Here is a 23,867-nt window from a genome sequence, read left to right on the forward strand (position 1 = left end):
GCCTTAGACTTTGCCATCCAATCTCTTCTCATACAGGCTTTCTCCTTAGCAGGAAGCAGTCCACTTCACAACTACTGTTAGATTTAAAATCAGGTTTGTATGATTTGTGGCTTATCATGCTCAGACCCACCTTCCCTGTGAATTATTTCTCTATATACCCATCTCCTGCAGCAAAATAGTAGATGCCTCATATCTTCTGTAGGGCTGCAAGTTAATGGGTGTAGGAACAATGTGACACAATTTGGTGAGTCACTGTTGTGCTGGTCTAATTTTACTTTTGTTAGCTCATTTGTTTCCTTACTGCCTGAATTTAGTCTTATCTGGTTAAATCATGGCTGACAGGTAGCCCTTACTCGATAACATAATCTAATATTAGGTACACTGGATGGAAAATTATAAAATGGTGGTTGAAGAATTGAAGATCTATTCCTCTCGTTTCCTCCTGAAAATTGCTAGGTCTCTTCTCTTATCTCTTATCTCTTCTCATAGTCTTATCTCAGATAACCACCCATGCTAAAAGTCTGTCTGAATGTTCTTTGATTCTCTTTGCCCAACATTCGTACTTTGCTGCCCTAGTATTAGGAGACTCCCCGATTGCTTCTTTTGAACTTAGATTTATCATTCTTGGTATGGAGCAGATAGCAGGCGACTGACCTGCTCCTATGTGAAAAAGTAGTGTTGCTTCCCTAGACCTTAGGATCACTTACTAAACCTTGGTTCTTCGTAGCTGGGGAATTGGTAATTGATTTCTTTCGTTAAGCTTGACCTTCATCAGTATGAATTGTCTGGAATTAATACAAACTGAAAGTGTTCTTCTACATGTACCTAAAACTCAATGACATTACTTTTTTGCATTCTTCACTTTATTTTATTTTTCACATTTCTGAACCATCCATCTCTCTCGCAAATATGATATACGTTGTATTTGGTCTTTGAGTTTAGCATCACAGCTAACCCTGTGCAGGTATTCAGTGAATGCATAGAGAGCTCAAACAAGGTAAAAATGGGGCAGACAAGATGCCCTACTCCTTTCTTTCACTGTTCACCAAGTAATCAATATGAATGTCTGTATATATGTTTGCTTGAATGCAAGAATAACTTGTTTGCATGGTTTGGAAGCCTGATCAAGATTTTGGATCATGTAGAAAACTGCATGCATGTTCAAACCAACATGAAAAGACATTTCTTTCAGGCCCCTATTTATTGTTGGAGGTTGTGAAATGGAGGGGGAAGGGCTTTGTTTATTTGTTTCTCTCTGGGGGCTATTTGCAACTCCATTCTCCGTACCTTTTCATGTCTTTCAACGGAAGAGGGCTAATCTCGCCAGTATTTCTTGAGTTTTGTCAGCATCTACTTACCCAATAGTCCAAGAAAATAAGCTATGCTTCTCATATCAGAGCTAGAATTCACATTGGGGGGGAAAGTTTAGTTCTTTCAAGCTTTTAATGAAAATGGCTAATTCCTGGCTTCAAATAAACTACATTTTTCAGAACGCTTGTAATCTCTGTAGGTTTACTTGCAAAGCTCTTGTGCCGGCATTTTCTTTCTTTCATTACTGAGGGCTGCTGATGCATCCATTCCAGCTGCTGGTTTCTGATCATGGTTCCATCTCCACATGAAGGAACATATGAGTGTCATAAGAATGTATAACATAAATATGATAGCAAATTAAAACTTGAATTGCACTGTTCCAGCCATTGACCTAGTTTGACTTTTATTAGAAATCAGTTGGGTTGAACTCCTTTGATATTATGATTCTTCAGAGTAAACTTAGACTAGAGAAGGTTAGATATACATCATGCAAATAGATGGCATCTACCTAATGTCTATAGGTTAAATGTGGGGTGTTACTTCCAAATGGATCCATCTAGAAGTTGAGTCGTGGTAACTGGATTTTTTTTTCTTTTTGGTTTGCAACGTCTCACTGCTCATAGAAATAGCTTCTTCGAGATGACTGAGAATCTTCATTGACATTCCAAATGGATCCTTTGCATTATACATTGTTCTCTACCACTGCTAAAACAGCAACCTGGAGACACCTCCATATATAAACTGTGACATTATGTCAGTTTTTGAATAAGATATTGTTTTCACCATCTTTCTATTTTGAAGAATACTGAACACTTTGCTAGAATAGATGAGCTGCTGTGGTACATGGAAGATCAATAGAACATTTGTTTCACTAGTCAAATCATTTAATTTAAAAGCAAAGGGAGTTTGGCTCTTCTTCAGAAGGATCAGGGAAAGAGTTGATAAGTTGAGAATCTGCCTGTCATACAGCTATAAAGAGTCAGGTTGGCAGCCATGACTGCACAATCAAATGGAATACCTATTAAATAGAAGGCATAGCTTGGGCCTGCCCCTTTGCCTTTTTTTTTGTACACCCCCCCATGAATACAGTTGCTGGCATTTGTGAACAGGTTATAATTAAGTCTTATTTCTAAACCCAGCCCATTGTATATTCAACAAATCATAGTTAAAATAAACCTGGAGGGGAGAAATAATTGACATTTCCATATTGAAATCTGCAACATTTGCCCAAGCAATGTAATCAGTTTTGCTACACCCCCACAAGCCTAAAAGATAGGTCAGTGTGGCAGACCTTGTATCTTGTGCTTAACTGAATTTACAGGTTTCAACCATAACTGAGTCTGGCAATTATAGTCATAAGCCATGACAGTTGTAAACTGAATGTATGACCTTTTATTAGAGCAGTCATTAAATAAATGCCACAGTCATTAAGCAAACACTGTAGTTGTTAAGTGAATCCATTGTTTTCTATGGGACAATTTTTGACAGAAAAACTACTGTAAACCATGGTCATGTGACCACAGGACTTTGCAAATGGCTGTAAATGTGTGCCAGTCTCTGTTGCCCAAAAGCTGTCACTTGACTAGAGGGGGAAATGGTACCAGAATTTCATAGCAGTGTCAGAAATAGCTTTTGGGGGATATCTATCATAATTTTCAACATTCACAAATTGAGAGCTACTTATATTTGCTAAATTTAGATTCCTCTTTTTCTCTGAAAACTCAGAACTTAAGGTTCTTCCTTAATTTTATTCACATCAAAACTGCCTTAAGAATAAATTAGGCTGAGAGATTGGTCCCAGGGCATATCATGAGTTCATTTGTCAGGTGCTGCATTGGAATGGGGAGAAACTGTCCCTGATGACTGTTCACTAATTTGCTAATAAGTAAGAAGGCTATTAAAGGGGAATAGTTGCCTCCTTCAACCCTCCAATCTGGTTAAATTTATAGGGATCGTTGGAGGAAAAGGCAAGGTTACAGTTAGATAATTGCTAGCAGGTGTCTGGAATATCTGAATTGGGATAATTTTTAAAAAATGTCCTACCTTATTCTAGACTAAATCCACCTTCTGGTTTAACCATCTTATTTTGTTCAGCTTAAAATCTTTTTTTTCTTCAGTAAATTGTGTTGCCTAGAAAATGTGCTTGATTAAATAGCAGCTTATTGTTTCTGGTTTGTTGATTTGCTAGCAATTGCACATTCGTATTGCCAGAAAATACTGTCTGCTTTCCAGCTGATGCATGAAATATTAACAAACATCAAGCTGATGATTGTTTAGACACTTTGTATGCGGTGCATATACAGCTTAATGAGGGCTGTTAAATCCCCATATCTGCATTATCGAACTGAAATCAAGTTAGTCTCAGTTTTGATTTAATTTTGAAAAACAAGACTGTTAAAACAGAACTGGAAATATGTGGTATAGGTAGTCCTTGACTTACAACAGTTCATTTAGTGACTGTTCAAAGTTACACAACACTGAAAAAAGGGACCTATGACCGTTGTTCACACAATAGTTGCAGGATCCCCATGGTCATGTGACCACAATTCAGATGCTTAGCAACTGGTTCATATTTATGACGGTCGCAGTGTCCCGGGGTCATGTGATCCCCTTTTGCAACCTTCTGCAAGCAAAGTCAACAGGGAAGCCAGAGTCACTTAACAACCAGGTTATTAATTTAACAACTGCAATGATTCAATTAACAACTGTGGCCAGAAAAGTCGTAAAATGGGGCAAAACTCAACAAAACTTAGCAACATAAATTTTGGGCACAATTATGATTGTAAGTTGAGGACTACCTGTATTTAGTAGACTTCATCTTTAATGGATATGAAGAGAAATACTTTTTGTCATTTTTTCAGCTTCTTCCTCCTTAGAAATATTCCAGGAGATAGTGGGTACTTCCAGAGGAGAGTTCATACAATAGCAGAAGACCAGAAGCCTTCATGGTTTAGCATAAAGGCAATTTGACTTGGGTTAGTTTTTCTGTCTTCTTTGATAAAGACATTTATTATTCCACCCACTGCAACTAGCTGGGTGGAAATGGGTTGGCAAAATGTTTCGTCTCTTTGAATTTTAAAGGAGGCACCCTTTTGGTTACAATTCTTCTGTCCAAGCTTCGTAGATAAAACCAACTGATCAAATGTGGTTGGCAGTTTAGCATCCATATACCTACAACTGTGGTTATTGTCACTCATAAGTTCTTGGCCCATCTGTCATTTCAAGATTTTTCTCAATAAAATGAAATTGACATTGGAATTGTCAAGTTTCAGGAAAATCAGGAGATCCAGATTGTTCAAATGGGTATAAAGATTTATCGTAAGCTTGAGCTCTCTACAAGAATCTGAACTACTAGTGGCCAAGAGAAACTAGCGGGAGATAAAGAGTAGAAGGAATTCAAGGTGGGTTGGAGTTAGATCTAGTGAAGAGAGTCATGACTAAGACACCTTTGACCTCTCCCTCAGGTTCAGCCTGGTATCTCCTACATGAATACTATAGAGCTCAGCATCACATTTCGCTCTCCAAAGTTTAGCTAAGCCCAATAGGTCCTGTAGACATTCTCTGAAATTAAAATAGTGGGTGGCTGCAGTTCTGGGTTTTGTTGGCGAATATGCTCATGAGATAGTTACACTGGAATGGTGAAACTTTTTGGAGGACGCTAGAGAGAATCTCATGACTTGGCCTTCTAAGAAATGGATAGTTTGTCATTTGTCTATATCCATTGTGGAATCCACAGTATCAGAAGAGAAGCTCTTTTGTAGCTATTTTATGAGAACATCAATATCACACTCTCAAATACTGAAATATGAGCATTGGCTCCCAAAGCTTTGCATGCCTCTGGTCTTCCCCTTCTCTAGACCTGCACAAACATAAGACCTTGCTAGGTTGAAAATGACTCTATTTGCACTTTTCTTTCTTTTCTTTTTTTCTTTCCTTCTCATTTTTTGCTCTCCCCACTGGCATTTCCAGTCAGCCCTGGATCCAGGAGAAGGAGAGAGCTGGATTGGATGTTAGACCCACAAGAAATGGATTCCACAATAAACACTGTAAGGCTTATGTAGCAGCAATCTTCTACTTGGATCCTAGCATTCATTTTGAACTCTAGTTAAGAAAAAAATTCAAGAGAGTTTGCAAATCACGCTAAAACCTGAGGTCATATTCCTGTGGAGTTTTTAGGTGCGTAAGTTCAAAGAAATGTTTCAAAACCACTTTTTCCATTACTGAGTGTGATAAGCCATTTTTGTGTGTCTTGGCATTAAAATATGCAAACAGCTTTCTTTTGGGGTGGGGGGAATATGAATCTTTTGTTCTGGCTGAACTTGACATTTTCTCCTGCATCTTCCATAAAACTTTTATTGGTATAAATGATTCAGTATGTATCTGCTCAACTGTGGGTGGAGGAACACTGTAGCTACCTGTACAACATGTTTGTAATTGTTAACAGTGAAGTTGATATTTACACTTAAAATAAGTGAATCATTAAAAAAAATCAACTGCCTTGCTTTTCTCTGTAAAGTTGCCATTTACTTTTATAAAGTTTTTGTTTAAAAACCTGATGAGTGATCTTCAAACAGTATTACGTAGGCTCATTAGTAGATTAACTGCTAGCTACAAATATGTCAAAATACTGCTTTTCAAAGACTGCTCCTTCATATAGTTCACGTTCTGAATTTTTGCTGAGGCAGTATTTCCTGTGGTCATGGACCACTGAATAAACTATTCAGAAAATAGGTGAATTACCCAATTAAGCACTCTACTCCCTCAGTTTTTGTCTTTAACAGCATAGGCGTTCACACTTTTTTTTTATTTGAGCGAAGAAGACAATGATTGTGGTTAAGTTCATGTATTTCTTTCCCACCAGCTTCATCTTTTGGTTTTTAAAATTAAATGATGAATCAAAATGTATTGCAAAATTAAGAATGCTACTGTGTACTATTTGGATCATTTTATGCACCCTGTGCAATAACAGCAAAGAGTCTTCCCACAAACAGGGCTGGTCAAGAATGTTCCTCGGTGGAACATAGCAGATTTGAGGCAAGTAGATCTTCAACTCTAATCTGTTTCCAATGAACCAGTGTTCAACTACTGATCCATTATCATGATTGAGCTGACTCTCAATGCACTTGGGCATTGGCAGGGATTGAGTGCTGTGGCCGATTAATATCAGGAGGCTACGGCAGACCATCTAATGGACTTCCATGAGCCACACTTTGACAATTACTATATTAAGGTAAAAGTAAAGTCTCCTTTTATTGAATTCAGTTCCTGATCACTGCATGGATATGTCCATATAGTTTTCTTGACAGCATTTTCTTTTCTTTTTTTACAAATTTTATTTATAATACAATTAAAAACAAACAAACATTGGATTTGACGTGACATTCCAGTATATACATTCTTATCAGATTATTCCACTTTTTACAATCAATTATTCATCTCTACATATACATCTAAGTTTTATATACAATACTTGTTCTAAAATAACATATATTTCTATCTTAACATTTGTCTTTAATCCCTATTGTCCTCTTCAAATTCCTCCAGCGGTAAAATTTATCCCAGGTTTCATAATAAACTGATTCACATTTATCTTTTAATATCATTGTAAGCCTGTCCATTTCTGCACATGCTAATATTTTATGTATTAACTCTTCCTCTGTGGGAATTTCCTTGCTCTTCCATTTTTGCGCTAAAGCAAGCCTAACTGCAGTCAGGATGTGTAGCAGCAGGTAGATTGTTCCCTTGTCATATTTTTCATTGACAGCATTTTCTTGACAAGTGATTTGACATTGTCACCTTCTGGGACATTTTTTAGATTTCTCTGTTCAAGTTTAGTTTCTTAGGATTTGTTAGTGGTCTCTTTTCCAAGTACTAATCAGGTCCAGCTTTTCCAAGATCAGCTAGAGTGGCTTGATGCTGCCATCAGGTGTGGCTTATTTTTCACTGGAACTTACGAACATAACAGTGAGAACACTGATGATTCAAAAATGGATAAAAGCTGGGAAAAACCTGGTGATCATTTGTCTGCAGAAGCAAGCAAACATTCAGTGTTAGGACTGCATTCTGAGTTTTAAATGTTTTCTCTTTGAGGATTACACAAGTCATGGTTATAATGTAGTGACATTAAAATTTCAATCCATTTGGGTAGAAGTACCGTAAATGCCGGCGTATAAGACGACTTCCGCGAGCGCTGAAATCGGCGCCAAAGACGGGGGTCGTCTTATACGCCGGAAATACTGGTAGTTTCCGGCGTATAAGATGACGTTCTAGGAATGCGGCCCGGCTATAAAGACGGGGGTCGTCTTATACGCCGGATCGCCTAATACGCCGGCATATACGGTATTACTGTTTTGGAGAATAATTGCTCGTTTTAAAATACATTTTTGTTCCTTGTTTTGCATCAGTAATGCAATAAAAATAAAAATAAAAATCAGGCATTATGGTATTGGACATGCTATGACATAGAGCACGGGTGTCAAATTCGCCATATCACGTGACGTGTCCTGATGTGTCGCAACTCTTTTTGCATTGTTGGCAGTGGATGGGCGCAGCTTCGGTATGATGAAACTGGCCCGTGGGCCGGCAGTTTGACACCCCTGGCATAGAGTTTCTCAACCTTGGCACATTGGAGATATGTGGGCTTCAATATCCAGAATTCCCCAGCCAGCCTAACTGGCCGAGGAATTCTGGAAGTTGAAGTCCTGACATCTTCAAGTTGCCAAGGTTGAGAAAGACAGTTATAGCAGCTAGGGAGCTACCTGTGAACCATGGGTTGTCACTGCTTTGGCTGGTAGAATAGGAGACAGTGGAATCTCAGTTTGCTTCAGTATAAGCAAGAATATAAGCAATACTTCCAGGGCTCAAGGCAACACACTCAGTTGCCAAAATAATAGTGCTGTGTTTTGCAAGCTGAGTGAGACTAAACAACAAATTCACATAGTCTACATCTCAACTGACCTACTTTGCTTTCTCCCAGTTTCACCTTTCTCACAAAAAGAATACAACTGAGAATGAGAAAAGGAACCTGTGTCTAGATAAGGTCTTAAGAGAAAGACCCGGATAAACACAAAATTATAATTATCTTTGGGAGGGTTTGTTGTGTTTAGCATTGCATAGCATACATTCTTGTATTATGTGTTTGCTACTACTAGTCATTACAGTTCTGTTATCAGTAAGAAAATTCTGCTGCACAAAGTATTGCATTTAAGGTGCAAAACATCTTATTTGCCTTCCCTAGGTCTTAAAGTGCCCTCCCTGGGTTTTTTTCCTACTAAAAATATTTTATTCCTCTAATAACTTACAAACCAGGAAAGATGGCTATCCAGTCATTCCTTGCAACTTCATTGATTGTGAATGTTAATGTAAAGAAGAGATTTTATTACCGCAGCATTTCTGCTAAGAATGGCACATGTTCATTGTACATTCAGGTAGTCCTCAACTTATCACAACAATTGGGACCAGAATTTCCATTGCCCAATGAGAAAATTGTTGAGTGAGTTGCACCCAGTTTTATGACCATTTTTGCCACGGTTGTTAAGCAAACCATTGCAGTTGATCCTGGAATGCTGCAGCCATAATAAATACAAGCATCTGAATTTTGATCACATAACTGTGGGGATGCTGCAACCGTTGTAAGTGTGAGGACTGGTTGTAAGTCACTTTTTTCAGTGCAGTTTTAACTTCGAACAGTCACTAAACCAATGGTTGTAAGTTGATACCATCTGTGTAATGCTCTTTCAGCCCTTATAATGTCATCAGGCCGAAGATGTTAGCCTATTTACAGTTTCACACATCAATCCTTTCCTACGAGCATTTCCTGCAGTAACCACTGATATTTGTTTCTCTCAGTTTGAGGAGATTCTTCAGCCTTGTCCTGATAATAAAAATATTAACTTTGCCACACGGGGGAGCCTTCAAAGAAAAACTAACTTGGTGAAATTATTGCAGAGTCTTATTATGAGTTTCATATCATATATACTGTGTTTTCCTGAAAATAAGACCCAACTGGAAAATAAGTCCCAGCATGATTTTTCAGAACACTCATAATATAAGCCCCATCCCAAAAATAAGCCCCAGTTAAGATCGTCAGCCAGATGGATGCATTGAGTACCATATTACCTCAAAAATAAGTCCTAACCAAAAAATAAGCCTTAATGTGTCTTTTGGAGCAAAAATTAATACAAGACCCGGGCTTATTTTCAGGGAAATATGGGTGACATAACAAAGCAATATGGTTTCCAGGATCTGTGATGTGGATACATGTCTCTCTCTTCTTGCAGAGATAGAAGGGGCATTGGTCTTACCTGAACGCCTTTTCTCCAGTACAGGAGATGGATAATCCATCAATGGGTTTTCTCTGTCTGCCTGCTCTTGAGACCAAGTAGCCAAAATTTGACACGCCCCCACTTCCTGTGGAGACCATTCTTAACTTGGTCTCTGCTCGAGAAGACTCGTTTTGGCATGGCTCTCAGCTTATCAGGTTAGACAAAGAAATCCATTGATTGATTATCCCTTAACAATTGGTTTCTCCTTCCAAAGAAATTGCCACCTATAGGAATTTAACCACAAAATTTAAAGGGGGATTGGTGGGGGGGGTAACTTCCCCACAGATATCAGCCAGCCCCACGGCTCTGGGGGTGGAAAAGGGAGGGAAGAAGGTATCAGCAGAGACCACTTGCTGAACCTTTTCCCCAACCACTAATTTTTCCTTGGGATCATCCCTGATCTCATATCTAAAATTGGACTATCTCTCTCCCTTTGGAAGTGCTTCGCCCAATATTGTTACATATGTATACCAAATAATCAAAATAAATAATAGATTCTCTCCATTCCTAACTATCTTCCTAAGTTCAGTGGTCAAGTGGTGATATCAGCAAAAGAATTTGGGGAAGCTTGAGTGAGTTTGGATTTTTTTTCCACTTAGTATCTGGATTTAAGTCCATTCAAGGTTAGAAAATGGTGATGTCATCTATACAGCTACTTGCAAGGATTTTCCCATTTATTTCGGCAGACTGAAATAACCACAATGATTGTTCATATACTCATGTATTGCAAAATTAAGAATGCTACTATGTACTATTTGGATTGTTTTATGCACCTATGCAATAACAACAAAGATTAGGTTTCCTAAAACTGATAATATTTAGCAGTTGTTGCTGCTATTTCCGCAACCTGATCTTAACAGAAGCAATGGACGGCATGCTCCAGAATTCCCAGCTGGAGGGGACTATCCAGGCTAATGGGAAATTGTATAATCCCAGTAAATCTGGAAATGGTCAAATTGGTAAAGACTATCGTAGTTGTTTTCCTGAGCACGTAGCTACTTGAAAAGCGATACTGCAGTTAGTTCTCAGCTTACAACCACAATTGAGCCAAAACTTTCTGTTGCTTTCTGTTAAGTGAGTTATTCCTCATTTTATGACCTTTTGCCACAGCTGTTAAGCAGATCACTACAGTTGTTAAGTGAATCATGTTGTTGTTAAGGGAATCTGGCTTCACCCATTCATTTTGCTTGTCAGAAGCTGACAGAAAAGATTACGAATGGTGATCACAGGACCCCAGGAAATATGCCAGTTGCAGTGCATCCAAATTTTGATCATGTGACCATGAGGATGAAGCAATGCTCATAAGTGTGAAAACCATCATAGTCATTTTTTTCAGTGTTGTTGTAACTTCATTGAACAAATGGGTGCAAGTCAAGGACCACCTGTAGATCCAAACACTGGGAAATCAAAATGGTGGGTCGATTCCAGTAAAACAGCTTTGTCCTTTATAGGAGGCTTGCCAGGAGAAATGCTGATCTGGAAAGCAATTCACCCATCTTTGATTCACCAACCTTGTCTTTGTCCTAAGACAAGGGTCTCCAAACGTGGCAATTTTAAGACTTGCGGACTTCAACTCCCAGAATTCCTCAGCCAGCCATGGAGAGTTAGAGTCCACAAGTCTTAAAAGTTGCCAGATTTGGAGATCTCTGTCCTAAGATAATTCACACATTGCTTTTAAACTACCCAGGCTTAGAGATTGGATAAAGATGTCCTCAGACCTGTGTATTTCTACCCTCCAAGCCAGGGGTCTCCAACTCTGGCAACTTTTAAGACTTGTGGACTTCAACTCCCAGAATTCCCCAGCCAGCCTTGCTGCAAGCTCATCCCATGAAGGCCTCTTGCTTTTCTTTTCTTTCCAGTGGTGTCATTCCACTCAGATTTTTCTCTCTTTCTGATTTCTTTGCAGGAAATCCACAAGATATCCCAGGTGACATAGGTGAAATGAACGCCAAAAGATGTCGGACCGAAGAAACCCATGTCTGTGAGAAATGCTGTGCTGAGTTCTTTGACCTCATTGAACTCCTCGAGCATAAGAAAAATTGCACTAAAACACCACCTGTCCTCATCATGAATGACAGTGAAGGGGCAGTGCCCTTGGAAGCCTTCCCTGACAGTTCTATGGAGACTTTTCCAACCAGCCAATTGGATGGTAGGCTGGCTGAGGAGAGTCACGTAAAGAGCTGCCCAGCTTCAGCAGAAAAGAGAGAAGAGAAAGCTGGATCCGAACCTTCAGGAATGACATATCTAAAAACAGAGCCCTCTGTTGCCTCCACAACTCAAGGGCTAAGCTTTGTCCCCAAACCCAAAGTACCAAACACTAATGTGACTTTGCAAACTATACATGGCACTAAAGTGGCTGTCAACCAGTGTACCTCAGAGCCTCTGTCTCCCTCCATGGCTGGCCTCAGTGCCATCCCAATGATCCTGGAGCAGTTGATGTGCCTACAGCAGCAGCAACTCCAGCAACTCCAGCTGACGGAGCAGATCCGCATCCAAATTGCCATGATGGCCCCCCATATCCTACATCCCTCAGTTGCTGCTGCAGAACCCCTCAAAGCTTTGGGGGCTCATATGTCCCAGCAGCTGTCAGCTGCTGTTGCTTTAATTGGACAGAAAGCTGGGACTCCAAGTCTATCCTTGGAATCCTTGAAGCAAGGCAAACTACCTCATCCTAATATTGGTATTCCGACAACCGTCTCGGTGGCCGGTGGGCTTGCTCCTGCCCTCTCCTTGAAGCCCGATGTAAGTCGAAGCTTGCCAGGTTCTATGTCTCGCTTCCTGAGCCCTTTGCTACCTCAATCTTCCAGCTCGGCCATCTTCCAGAATCCCCTTACCATTGTCTCCCCAGCCATCGACCCCTCAAAGAAGGGGAAAGGGAAAGTAGCAAATGTGAGTGTCTCTGAAAGTAAACCAAGCCAGGAGGAGTCCTTCTTCAAACACAAGTGCAAGTTTTGCGGCAAAATCTTTGGCAACGACAGCGCTCTGCAAATTCACCTCCGTTCCCACACTGGGGAGAGGCCCTACAAGTGCAACATTTGCGGCAATCGTTTCACCACCAAAGGCAATCTGAAAGTGCATTTTCAGCGGCATAAAGACAAGTACCCTCACATCAAAATGAATCCTTACCCTGTGCCTGAACACCTAGATAATGTGCCCACCAGCACTGGCATACCGTACGGGATGTCTCTCCCACTAGATGAATCTAACCTTATTGTGGATTCCAAGCCTATTTTGACCACCCTGCCTGGCTCTGCCTTGCCACCAAACACTTCCAACCCCACAAGTAGCAAGGATCCTTTTACCAGCACACTTCTAAGTGATGTGCAGCCAGAAAGTGAAGGAGATTCTTCATCAGGTTCGGCCAGTCATGAATCAGGAGCTGAGCAGAACCAGAGCTCTCCGCAGGCTGGCTGCAGTGGGAGTGCTTTCCACGGATGCCGGGTTGGTGAGCAAGGCTCTGAAACAACAAAGCTCCAGCAGTTGGTAGAGAACATTGACAAAGCCACCACTGACCCTAATGAATGCTTGATCTGCCATAGAGTTCTCAGTTGCCAGAGCTCCCTCAAAATGCATTACCGTACTCACACGGGCGAGAGGCCCTTCAAGTGCAAGTTTTGTGGCCGTGCTTTTTCCACCAAAGGCAACCTCAAAACACACTATGGCGTGCACCGAGCAAATACTCCCCTGAAGATGCAGCATTCCTGTCCTATCTGCCAAAAGAAATTTACAAATGCAGTGGTGCTGCAGCAACACATTCGTATGCATATGGGAGGGCAGATCCCCAATACCCCAGTGGTAGAAACCCTCCATGATAATAACGACATGGAGGCTACTTCAGCTGAGAACAATGGAGATCCCTGTTGCTTAGAGAGCAATGAAAGCATGGAAATGGATGGAGACTTGGAATCACCAAATGGCCCAAACCATTCTTCTAAATCTTGCAATGCTCAAGCTGATCCATCAACATCTGTTCCTTCCAGTATTTCAGCTCTCGAAAATCAGATGAAAATGGTGAATTCGGCTTTGACTTTGCAGCGGCAAAGTAGTTTGAAATCGAGTGATAATGGATCTGCAGAGAGTGACGGCATGACCAATGATTCTTCCTCAGTGGCAGGTGATCTGGACTATCAAAATGGTAGCCGTAGCCCCATCACCTCTGAATCAGCTTCCTTCCTGGCTATGTCTCCAACGAACAGTCAAGCAGAGAGCACCAGATCAAAGTCACCATGTTTTGGTATCCAAGAAGACGGAATAGTGGGAAGCAAGGCTGAAGGTGCTGAGGTCACGCCTACAGAAAAAGAACGGGCTTTGGATCTAACATATGGCAACATTGGTCGAAAAGTGATTAAAGAGGAACCTGGGTTATACTTCCCAAATGGAGAATATGGTGAGTCACTTTAATGGAAAGCAAAAATCCTAGCAGTTATTGTGAAATTGATTCACTTTTTAATACATGGATGGAGTTAAATGTTTGTAGTCTATGTTAGGACAGCCAACCTCCCAGATCAGAAAGTTTTAGTTCTACCTATCAGCATAGAGCTGGAAGGGACCTTGAAAGTCTTCCAGTCCAGCCCCTGCTCAAGGAGGAGACCTATACCATTTCAGACAAGTGACTGTCCAGTCTCTTCTTAAAAACCTCTAGTGATGAAGCAATCACAATTTCTGGAGGCAAGCTGTTCCACTGGTTAATTGTCCTCATTGTTAAGAAGTTTCTCCTTAATTCCAGGTTGCTTCCATTGTTGTTCATAAATCTGAGTTCTGTTCACCACCCCATCAGCCATATTTTTTCTCTAGTATCTAGTACTTGAGCAATATTGACTGTGAAAAATGGTACCTACCTATCTGATCAAAATCAATTGTTCTTGAAACCTAAGAAAAACTCCATAGCTCTCATCAAAGAGGTGAGATCGTAATCAGTAGCCATCTTGTTTGCATGGCTGTATTGTTCCCTTCCTTCCCATGTTCTCTGCCATGATTTTCAAAGGCAGCAATATTAAATCTGAAGTCAGTCTAGCTAGACAAAGAATTCACTTTATGAAAGACAAGTAAATGTGAATTAATTTCATAGAGAAGAAAACTACTTCCAGTTTTCTTTTACATCTTATTACTTAAAATCACTTAAAATTAAACTCATGGCTTTGGAACTTAATACGTCGCTGTTTTGAATTATTAACTCCAATTTTTCCTGATGGGATGGGAGCTGTGATCACATTATCCAAACAACATCCTATTGAAGGCTGAGGTCGTACTAAATGATACAGAGTTATAAATCAAAGTAGGAATCTTGTCTTATTTCTGAAGGAGAACCTTTTATGCATCACCAAAAGAGGAAATGCATCCACCCCAAAAGAGCAAAAGCAGACTCTGAAATGTATGGGCTGTAATTTATTCACCATGTTCTAATGTTTCACACCAAGTTAAGGAAGATGTTGATCTGTTCACCAGTTGCATCTGGCATTTGGCTGCTAAATGCTTATGGCTAATTGCTGTTCTCTCTTTAACTAGACTTAGCTGGCAGGCAGCTATTCAAATAAAGAATAACAGCCTTGCTAACAGAAAATTGTTCTCTGTAAAATAGGATATATAGCTCTTCTTCTTTCCTCTAACCTATACAATTTGTTTGGTAGCTAATACTCATACCTGGAAAATATATGTTCTTCAGTGTAAACAGTGACTGGGTTCATATAGCATATTAAGCCATGATGAGGTTTGTTTGATATTGATTTAGACCAATGCGTGAACTTAACAATTATGGATTGTAAGCTGTGGTTTATAACTTATTGTTAGTGAATCCAGTCAATAGTATCTATTCAACTAACTATAATCAAGCAAACTATGATTTAGCATGATGTGTGAACTAGAGTTGCATTAAGATTTGATACAAAGTTTGAATTTCCATTAGAACCGATTTTTCTGAGTAAGTTCATTGATTCATATCAAATGGTCAGATTCAATTAGGTGCTTCTAAGTAAGTTCAATTAGTTTTCAAACCTGTTCAGAAAATGAATTTTTAATGAAGTTTTGAATCCATTCGATTTTTCAATTTGAACTGAATCTTGGTGCACCCAACCGGACCCTCTAGTGTAAACCCAGTAATTGCCTGTTGAAAATAAGAGGTGAATGGACTTTTGAGTGGGTCCATTTATTTTTAAAAAATGACACATCAATTCAAATTATTAGCTCATTTACTTTCTCCTACCCCCCCCCCATCTTTCTCCAAATTTTCTTGAACAGCTGAAATGGTTCATGAGAATTCCAGCCAGGGAAAATATATCTGGCCAAAATTATAGTTGTAAAATTGAGCAGATTTTGTTTACCATCTATTATGCTGAGATGATGGAACTTCATGGTTGGCTGGCTGGCTGGCTGGCACAGCCTCCCTAATCCTGCCCATAACAGAGTTAAGACCCTGAAAGAAAGTGACTTATGACTTATTCCTTGCACTTTTGATGGTTGCAGCATCTGATCAAATTCTGAGCATTTGGCAAAACTGGCATATATTTACCGCAGTGGCAGCATCCCTGGATCTCATGATTGCCCTTTGCAACTTTCCCAGTCGGGCTTCCGACAAGCAAAGTCAATGGGGGAAGTCAGATTCACTTAACCATGTGACTTTCTTACCAACTGCAGCAAAATTGGGCATGACTCGATTAATGGCCACGTTGCTTAGCGATGGAAATTCTGGTTCCAATTATGGTTGTACATCAAGGATTATCTAGATACACCCCAAGTCTTCACCCCACAAATTCCTAGTTATTTTCATCTCCATCAGCTCTTTTCTATTCTCAATATGACTTGTTCATATTCACTCCATTATTTGTTTTCAATAATAAAATTGGGCGTGGAGGATTTTTATGACACTCATAGTGTAAGCAACGCCATCGACACACCCTTATCTTTTTTTTGTTCTTCAGGCCGGAGCAGTATCCACCCATCATTTATCAGAGCACCACCGGCCCTCATAAAAATGGAGATGCCCAGCGATCGCCCCATTAGCACCAGCCATTTTATTACCCCTCCTGCATTGTCACCCAGCGTGCCTCCTCTTCTGGTGCCACCCCATCGCCGTACTGCTAAGCAGCATATCTGCATTACCTGTGGCAAGAACTTCTCTTCAGCAAGTGCTCTTCAGATCCACGAGCGGACTCACACAGGGGAAAAGCCATTTGCATGCACCATCTGTGGAAGAGCTTTTACCACTAAGGGGAATCTCAAGGTGAGCAATTTGAAGGCAATGATATGTATGTTCACTAGGAGCCTTAGCATTTAGAACAAGAAGGCTTGGTTGTTGTAGATATTACAGGATGATATCCCATATTCATGAGATGTTCTCATCTCTTGTTTCTCTTCCTTGTGATGGACTCATGCCATTGCCTCCTTTCTCTTTAATTGCATACCCGCAATTAAAGGACATGTGGGAGAGTTACAGGTCAGGGACATGCAACATCTTTTCTGTGGAGGTTACATGTTACATGTCCTTGGATAATGGATAAGACGTATGTGATAGTAGAGCTACAAGCTACCAAGACAGAGGCAGAAGTGGGTGGGGATACTCCTTTTCTCTCTCTTTCAATTGGGTAAGAGATATTTAGCTATCTCCAGAGGTCTGAATTGCAGAGGGACCTTCAAACCAGCCTCGGGACCGTTAGTTGCTTCCGAGATACACTTCTCTGCAGAACAAAACTCTGGAATGGTAGAAATTGAGGGAGTGAGTTTTTCTCAAGATGTCATGGTAGCCATTGTTCCTGAGCAGGGATTTGAATCTTGCATTTCCATTCAAACTTCTAGTTCTTCCAGTTTTTTGCCCAGATTCATACCCACAGAAGTATAATTTTGACAATCTTTTCCCTAAGGTCCATGTTGGAACCCACATGTGGAACAATTCTGCCAGACGTGGAAGAAGACTGTCCATTGATAACCCCATGGCTTTGCTTGGTAATGATTCAAGGAAGGTATCAGAAATGTTCCCTAAAGATGCAGTGACCCCTTCAGTGAGCCTTGATTCATCAACATGGAACCAGTATGCTGCAGTGCTCAGTAATGGCTTAGCCATGAAAACCAATGAGATTTCTGTGATCCAAAGTGGAGGCATTCGTTCTCTTCCAACCACTACTGGGGGAAGTCCAGTGATCAATGTAGCAATGAATTCTGCCACCATTTCCAAGATGGATAGTTCCCAGGCTGTGATTGGTTCAGAGATGGAGAAACCGAGCAGCATGACTGAAGACAATGTGCCAAAGCACCAATTCCCTCACTTCATAGAGGAGAATAAAATTGCTGTTAATTGAAAACCAGAAAGCTTGAAAGGTGGCAGGATGGATTTTTAAAAATCACTATCGGAATATATATATCTATATATTTTTAAGAGATGACACCGCAAGTATCCTTATTTTCTTATTGACGTGCAAAGATTCTAAGGCTGTCTTTGGAAGAGTTGCCCAGAGTACAATCATGACCATGTTTTGCTCAAAACAAAAGTGAAGCCAGTGTGGGATCCTTCTTTTTCTATGCGGGTCTTACAAGATAATTCTTATATGGGAAACTTAAACCTGTAAAACCTTCGATGTTTTACAATGTGAAATTCCAAAGGTTGTAACATTTACCTCTTTTTTTGTTTGCTTATTTGTATTTTGTTGAGATGGCTTACGTAGAAACCATTTGGGGGATTTGAGCAGAATAGAAGCAAATCCCTTGATATTTGGAGCGACAAGGGGAAATGGCACTCATGGAATTTGTGACTGATAACGTGGAAAGTAATTATGCGGGTAAATATCCTAGAATGTCATCCTTTGGAGGGGTTCCCTTTTTCGTTTGTTTGTTTGTGAGTTTTTCCATTTGATCCGGTTTTGAATGTAGTGTTACGATGCCTGTTGGATGTGAGAATCTGACATACACAGAAGAACGTTGTTTAAAAACCAGAACTGAATGTTTAAACAGGCACACTCTGTTGTCCATTGTACACCTTAAATGCTCTGTATTGATTACTGCTGCTTATTTAAAGACTACATCATTGTACATGCACCACCTACAGTGCCAAAAAGCTGACTCTTCGTGGCTGTGTGTTGCTTTCCTCCTATCCATCCCAACATGCAGACAGAGGCATACTGTTGAAGGGAAATCAAATCCTAGCAAGGCTGAGTTTTTGCTATTTCTGCAGTTTCTCTTCAGAATCTCAGGTGATGACATTTGGAAGCGGATCCCTTAGTGAATGGAATCCTTCCCCACGACTGTTCTGTCTCAGCCACTGTTCCTCACCTCCCCTTTATGGAAGGGAGTCTGCCTAAATATGTATTTAAAATGAAGTAGGTGTTTCATCTGTCTTTGTGTATGCGAGACAACATTTCCACTTTAGCAATTCAGGGCTGCAATCCAGCAAGACATATACCTGTGTGAGTTTTGACTTTTCATACAGCAAGACTGAATCATTTCTATCTTTCCAGAGAAGGGGACTTTGGGACAACCCTACATTTCCTTTGGACTTTTATCTTTTTGTAGTTCTTAGGGGAGAAAGCCTGGAATAAAATCACAATGTGGCATTTGTACTGTATGAAGGTTACTGGAATGGTCTTCTGGATTCTAAGTTATCTACCTCATTATTATTTGTATTATTAATTTGTTTATGGTAGTGTTAAGTTCTATTTTTCTAGACAATAACCACTGTGTCGAACTTGAGATCCAAACAAACTACTGTGCACTATTTCAAGCCAAAATAAGATATGCTTGTAGGGATATTTGAAGATGTTTAGAAGTGTGTATGTCATGGAGTGGAGGGAAGTTGTGTTTAGTTCAGCCACCTCCATTCTCTTTTCATCAGCAGGCTCTGCCTGTGTGTTAGCTGCATTGGAAAACAGAACAAAGATTTGGTATTAACAGGACTTGAATGAAAATGTGGCTTTTTCCAACTTCAAAGTCCAGCTTCGCTTATGCAGAAGGTCTATGAAACAATTTGGATGTAGTAGTAATAGTTTTTTAAAACAAAAGCAAAAGCAAAAATCAATGTGGTTGCACCTGAACTATTGTATCTGTGTATGTCTCCAGTTATATTTTTTAATTATTATAATTTGTTTAGGATCAGTTTTTGCCAAGTTGTGCCTTTCCATCTGGACTTTGTAAAGTAAGAACACAAACTGTTTACACTGTAAAATGGATCTTGTTACGTGGAACATGCCAAAGGTGCATCCTGAGAATAATCTCTCTTTCTGCATTGTGAATGTTTGGACAATTTAAGCAATTCTGCGTAGGATTATATTTTGTTTGTTTATTTGGACTATCTACTGATGCATTTCTGTTGATATGAGAATAAATCTGTGATAATTTTTTCACATGATGCATCCAAACCTTCATTTTCGCTACATGACCATATCCAATTCACTAGAGAAACTTCTATTGCTGGGCTATATGCATTTAAAAAAAAAAAAATCTTAAAATCTACATGCTGCCAGTCCCCCCCTCTCTCTCTCTCTCTCCCTCCCTCCCTCCCTCTCCCTCTCTCTCTCTTTTTGCTTTATGTGGTTTACAAATATTTATACCCATTATAAATATAATCAAAACTCAAAACATGTAAAAGGCATTGCAAATGTTCTAAGCCTCCTAAAGTGTATCAAAGGTAGGGCAGGCTCAAATCCACAACCTGGGTCCTAGCACGAAAAGACACAATTAGCTGTTGATGTTAAATGAATCTCTGGCAGGAACTGCAAAAATAATTCAATCAGATCTGTAACATGGGAGGGACTTTCCAGGCATAGAGAGTCTTGGAAAACAGTTTGATCCCAAGCTATTAAAGCTTGATCCATCATAATGAGGGCCTTGAGTTTTGTTCAAAAGTTTCAGCAGAGGAATGATGACAAACATGCATGACTACATTGTTATGCAAATGCTACAATTTACATACTTGGGACACAAGTAAGGGAGGGTGACATTTGGGTGATGATGCATGCATCATCAAGCTTTCTAATATGAATGCTGCAAAGCATTTTAAAGGGTGATGTGGGACCCTATTTACCACTATAGCCTGCCCATTGTAGTTCAGGTTGTCAACAAGACCACTCTATAAAGAAGGGTTGAGATAACCAGCTTGGGTCACACTGATGCCAATCAGCCAACCTTGATAAAAGCCACTATTAACACACCACTGTCATCAGGTTGTCCAGCATCAGTGCTGGATTTAAGAGTTTGTCTCCCAAACTACAGATCAGACATTTCTACGAAACCATGAACCCAAGTCCTGGAACCAGCTATAGTTCTCTCTTAAAGAAATTCAACTTCAGATTGTTCTCTCACCTTCAGTTTTTCTAATCCAAAAATATAAATTTCCATTTTAAATGAACGAAGGAATTCCTTTTCCCCAGACTTATTCTTGTCTGCCAAAACCAAGCTTTAAAAAGCCTCCCAGACCCATTTGTAGGATGTTTTTGGAAAAAGTCAGTGAAAATTACCTAGAGAAACTTGGCATAGTCTTTAATAAAATGTAAATAAACTTCTGTGCCTTTGATGAATAGAGGACAAGCTATTACCAAGTGACTGGATATAATTGACAGTAAGTGGAACAAATAGAATAAACTCTAGCACTGACCAGAAATGAATATCCTAAAGAACTCTTTTTCCTGTGGCAGCTGGAAGCAGAAACTTCCAACCTTACTTTTTAGGAGACATTTGGCTTGAATGCTTACTATACCAAAACAAATTGTTACAATGCCTTACCCAAGCCTAGAGAACTTTCTGTCCCCGACCATCTCCCACAACATCTGTTGGGGTGAATGTGTCCTTCCAAATTCCTGCTAGCCTTGGGGGTATTTTCCTAAGTCCATACAACACACTAATGTATCGTTACCAAGATGCCTCACAGCCTTTTCACAAAAGCCCCAGTGACCATGTAAGCTGCATTGTAGTTTGTTGCAATGAGCTTTATGAAGGGTTTTATTAAATGGTATGTTTAAAGGATATCTACGATCACCTTGTACTGGAAAGGGGAGAGATGAGGAAAAATAACAAAGCCATCCCAGCATATCAGAGCACAGGTGCTTACAGCTTATTACAGTCTACAAGTGATTAATTAAGCAATTATTTGCAGTATACTTGCCTGGGTTTGGATACAGAGATAAGATTTTTAACTGTGCCACGTGTCGATTTTAAGCATGTGTGACACTGTTGTACTGCTAATAATTCCAGTTTGGATACCCAAAATTGCACTTGCATTTCAGTTTAATGCACATTCTGTCCAACAGTGGGCAAACAGCTGGCTCTTACATTTCTTCGTAGCTGCTCTATTTTAGGAGATGGGCAAAATAGGACTCGATTTGTGGATGAAGGACATGTACTTTGTTTCTCAGAAATGACAGAATTGCAAGCAGTTTGTGAATTAGTCTGCTCTGGAGTTGACTAAGTTTTTAGTAGTAAGGAAGAGAAGGCCAACCAAATCCTTTGGAATGTACAAGAGTGCACGTAAAATATCACTTGTCAGCTCATTAGGATAGCCATGCCTTCTTTCATAGCTTTCCGGCTTAGAATGCAATTTTGGGAGTTACAGGAAGCCCTCAACTTAAAACCATTTGTTTAGTGACCAAAGTTACAAAGTGACTTACGACCATTTCTCCAGCAGGATGGCTGTAGAGTCCAATGGATGGGTTCTATGACAGCCTTCCTGCCCGGCAGACTGGGTAAAAAAAACTTTGGCCACACCCTTCCTTTGGGCGTGACCCCAGTTTTGACTCAGTCTCGAAGCCCGTGGCAGCGTGAGAATTAGCTCCTAAAATTCTTTCAAAAAAAGAGGCAGATTCCTTCCCTCTCCCTCGATTCTCTGATTTGGATAACAAGCACAGAGCAATCGGATCTACTGGCTCAGGGCTCCGAGCCGTTTCCAGATCTGCATCTCCCGGACGTTCGACGAGTGGTGAGAGTATCCCCAGGGTCTAGGGCCTCTCGCCAGGGGAATCGAGCCGCTTTACTTACGAGCGCTCACCGGGGTTTTTTTCCGGTGCGCAGACCAGCTGATCGGCGCGAGGAATAGCAGCCCGAGCGGCCGACAGAGCCGCTGCGCCGAGAGCCCTATCAGCGGCTCAGCCGATTTCATCCCATCGGAGCTACTGGGAAGCCAGACGCAAACCTCTCCCCTTAGCGGGGACAGGGACCACAGTCTGCTGCGTTATCCGCGGGGACCCGGGGGGGGGGGTGCCGGCGCAAGAATCCGCCTCTCTGGGCCTCCTGGTAAATTGCCTCAACAGTTAAGCCCCGCCATTTTAAACCTCGCGGTTCCCCCTCAGCTTACTGTTGGGAGGCGTGGCTTCTTCTTAGTCGCCATTTTAAACCTCACGGTCCCCCTCAACTTACTGTTGGGAGGCGTGGCTTCTTCTTAGTCGCCATTTTGGCCCCTCGTGGTTTCCCCTCAGCTCACTGTCGGGAGGTGTGGCTTCTTCATAGTCGCCATTTTGGCTGGCATACTTAATCCCTACCATCTGGAGTTTCCCTTCTCTTTGCCTGCAGAGGAGATGTTTTGGTAGCAAATGCATGACCACTTATACATTCAATCTAGTGAATTGTAAGAGGGAAAGGAGGAAAGAGCGAAACACTCTTCACCATTCGTGGTCTGTTTCCACAGCCACAGCTTGGGGAAAACGTTACAGAACTTACAAGTGTACTTCTATTAGGTCCGGACACCTGTCCTTGACCTTGGTGAAAGAGGTGAGGAGGAAGATTTCTATCTAACTGTTCTTGTTGTGACCTTTAGTCACTGCCCTACAGGGTACTCCTTCCAAAGGAACCTGTCTGTCCGGCCATTGTTTATCTGTGCAGAAGAGGGATCTTAGTCCCCAGGTATCTGCAACTGATCTGCATAACTTATTTCCCCACCCCAGGTATTGCCTACTCGGGGTACCTGGCACAATGGCAGACAATGTCTCGTATTCAGCTATGCAGGTCCCCCAATTGTCCCCCCCCCAACATCAACGAAAACGCAGATCATCTGAATCTGAGGTGGGGGGGGGAAGAAAAAAGCTAAAACAAAGCACCAAAAGGGACCATCCAAAACAGCTGAGCGAGAGGCCTCGAGGAGACATTTGGCTCTAGAAAGACAGTTTGCCAGGGTACAGAAGGCCAACTCCAATGTGACAAACATAGTTTCCCCTGTCCCATTGGTAGGCCCCACGGCAGAACCCACTGCCCAGGATGTTCTCAAAACTTGGTCTCCTCCTGGGGAAACCGAACAGTTGGATTCCTCCACCTCATCTTCACCAGCAT

General features: G+C 40.8%; 1 protein-coding gene across 3 annotated transcripts in view; it reads left to right on the forward strand.

Moving 5' to 3' along the window:
- The window catches only part of SALL4 (spalt like transcription factor 4), a 28,101-nt gene extending 8,144 nt beyond the window's left edge, over positions 1–19,957 (forward strand). For 2 of the 3 annotated variants that reach the window (XM_039332246.1, XM_039332247.1), the window contains exons 2-4: positions 11,542–14,022; positions 16,550–16,851; positions 17,489–19,957. In XM_039332246.1, coding sequence (XP_039188180.1) covers positions 11,542–14,022; positions 16,550–16,851; positions 17,489–17,923 — 3,218 coding nt within the window. In that variant the 3' untranslated portion in view covers positions 17,924–19,957. Of the gene's footprint in view, positions 1–10,956; positions 14,023–16,549; positions 16,852–17,488 lie in introns of those variants that run through there. The other variant, XM_039332245.1, reaches the window with a different exon arrangement.
- The last annotated feature ends 3,910 nt before the right edge of the window (positions 19,958–23,867 follow it).

This window comes from Crotalus tigris, unplaced genomic scaffold (assembly GCF_016545835.1).
Source record: "Crotalus tigris isolate CLP2741 ecotype Arizona unplaced genomic scaffold, ASM1654583v1 scf7180000024458.850180, whole genome shotgun sequence".
Lineage (NCBI taxonomy): Eukaryota > Metazoa > Chordata > Lepidosauria > Squamata > Viperidae > Crotalus > Crotalus tigris.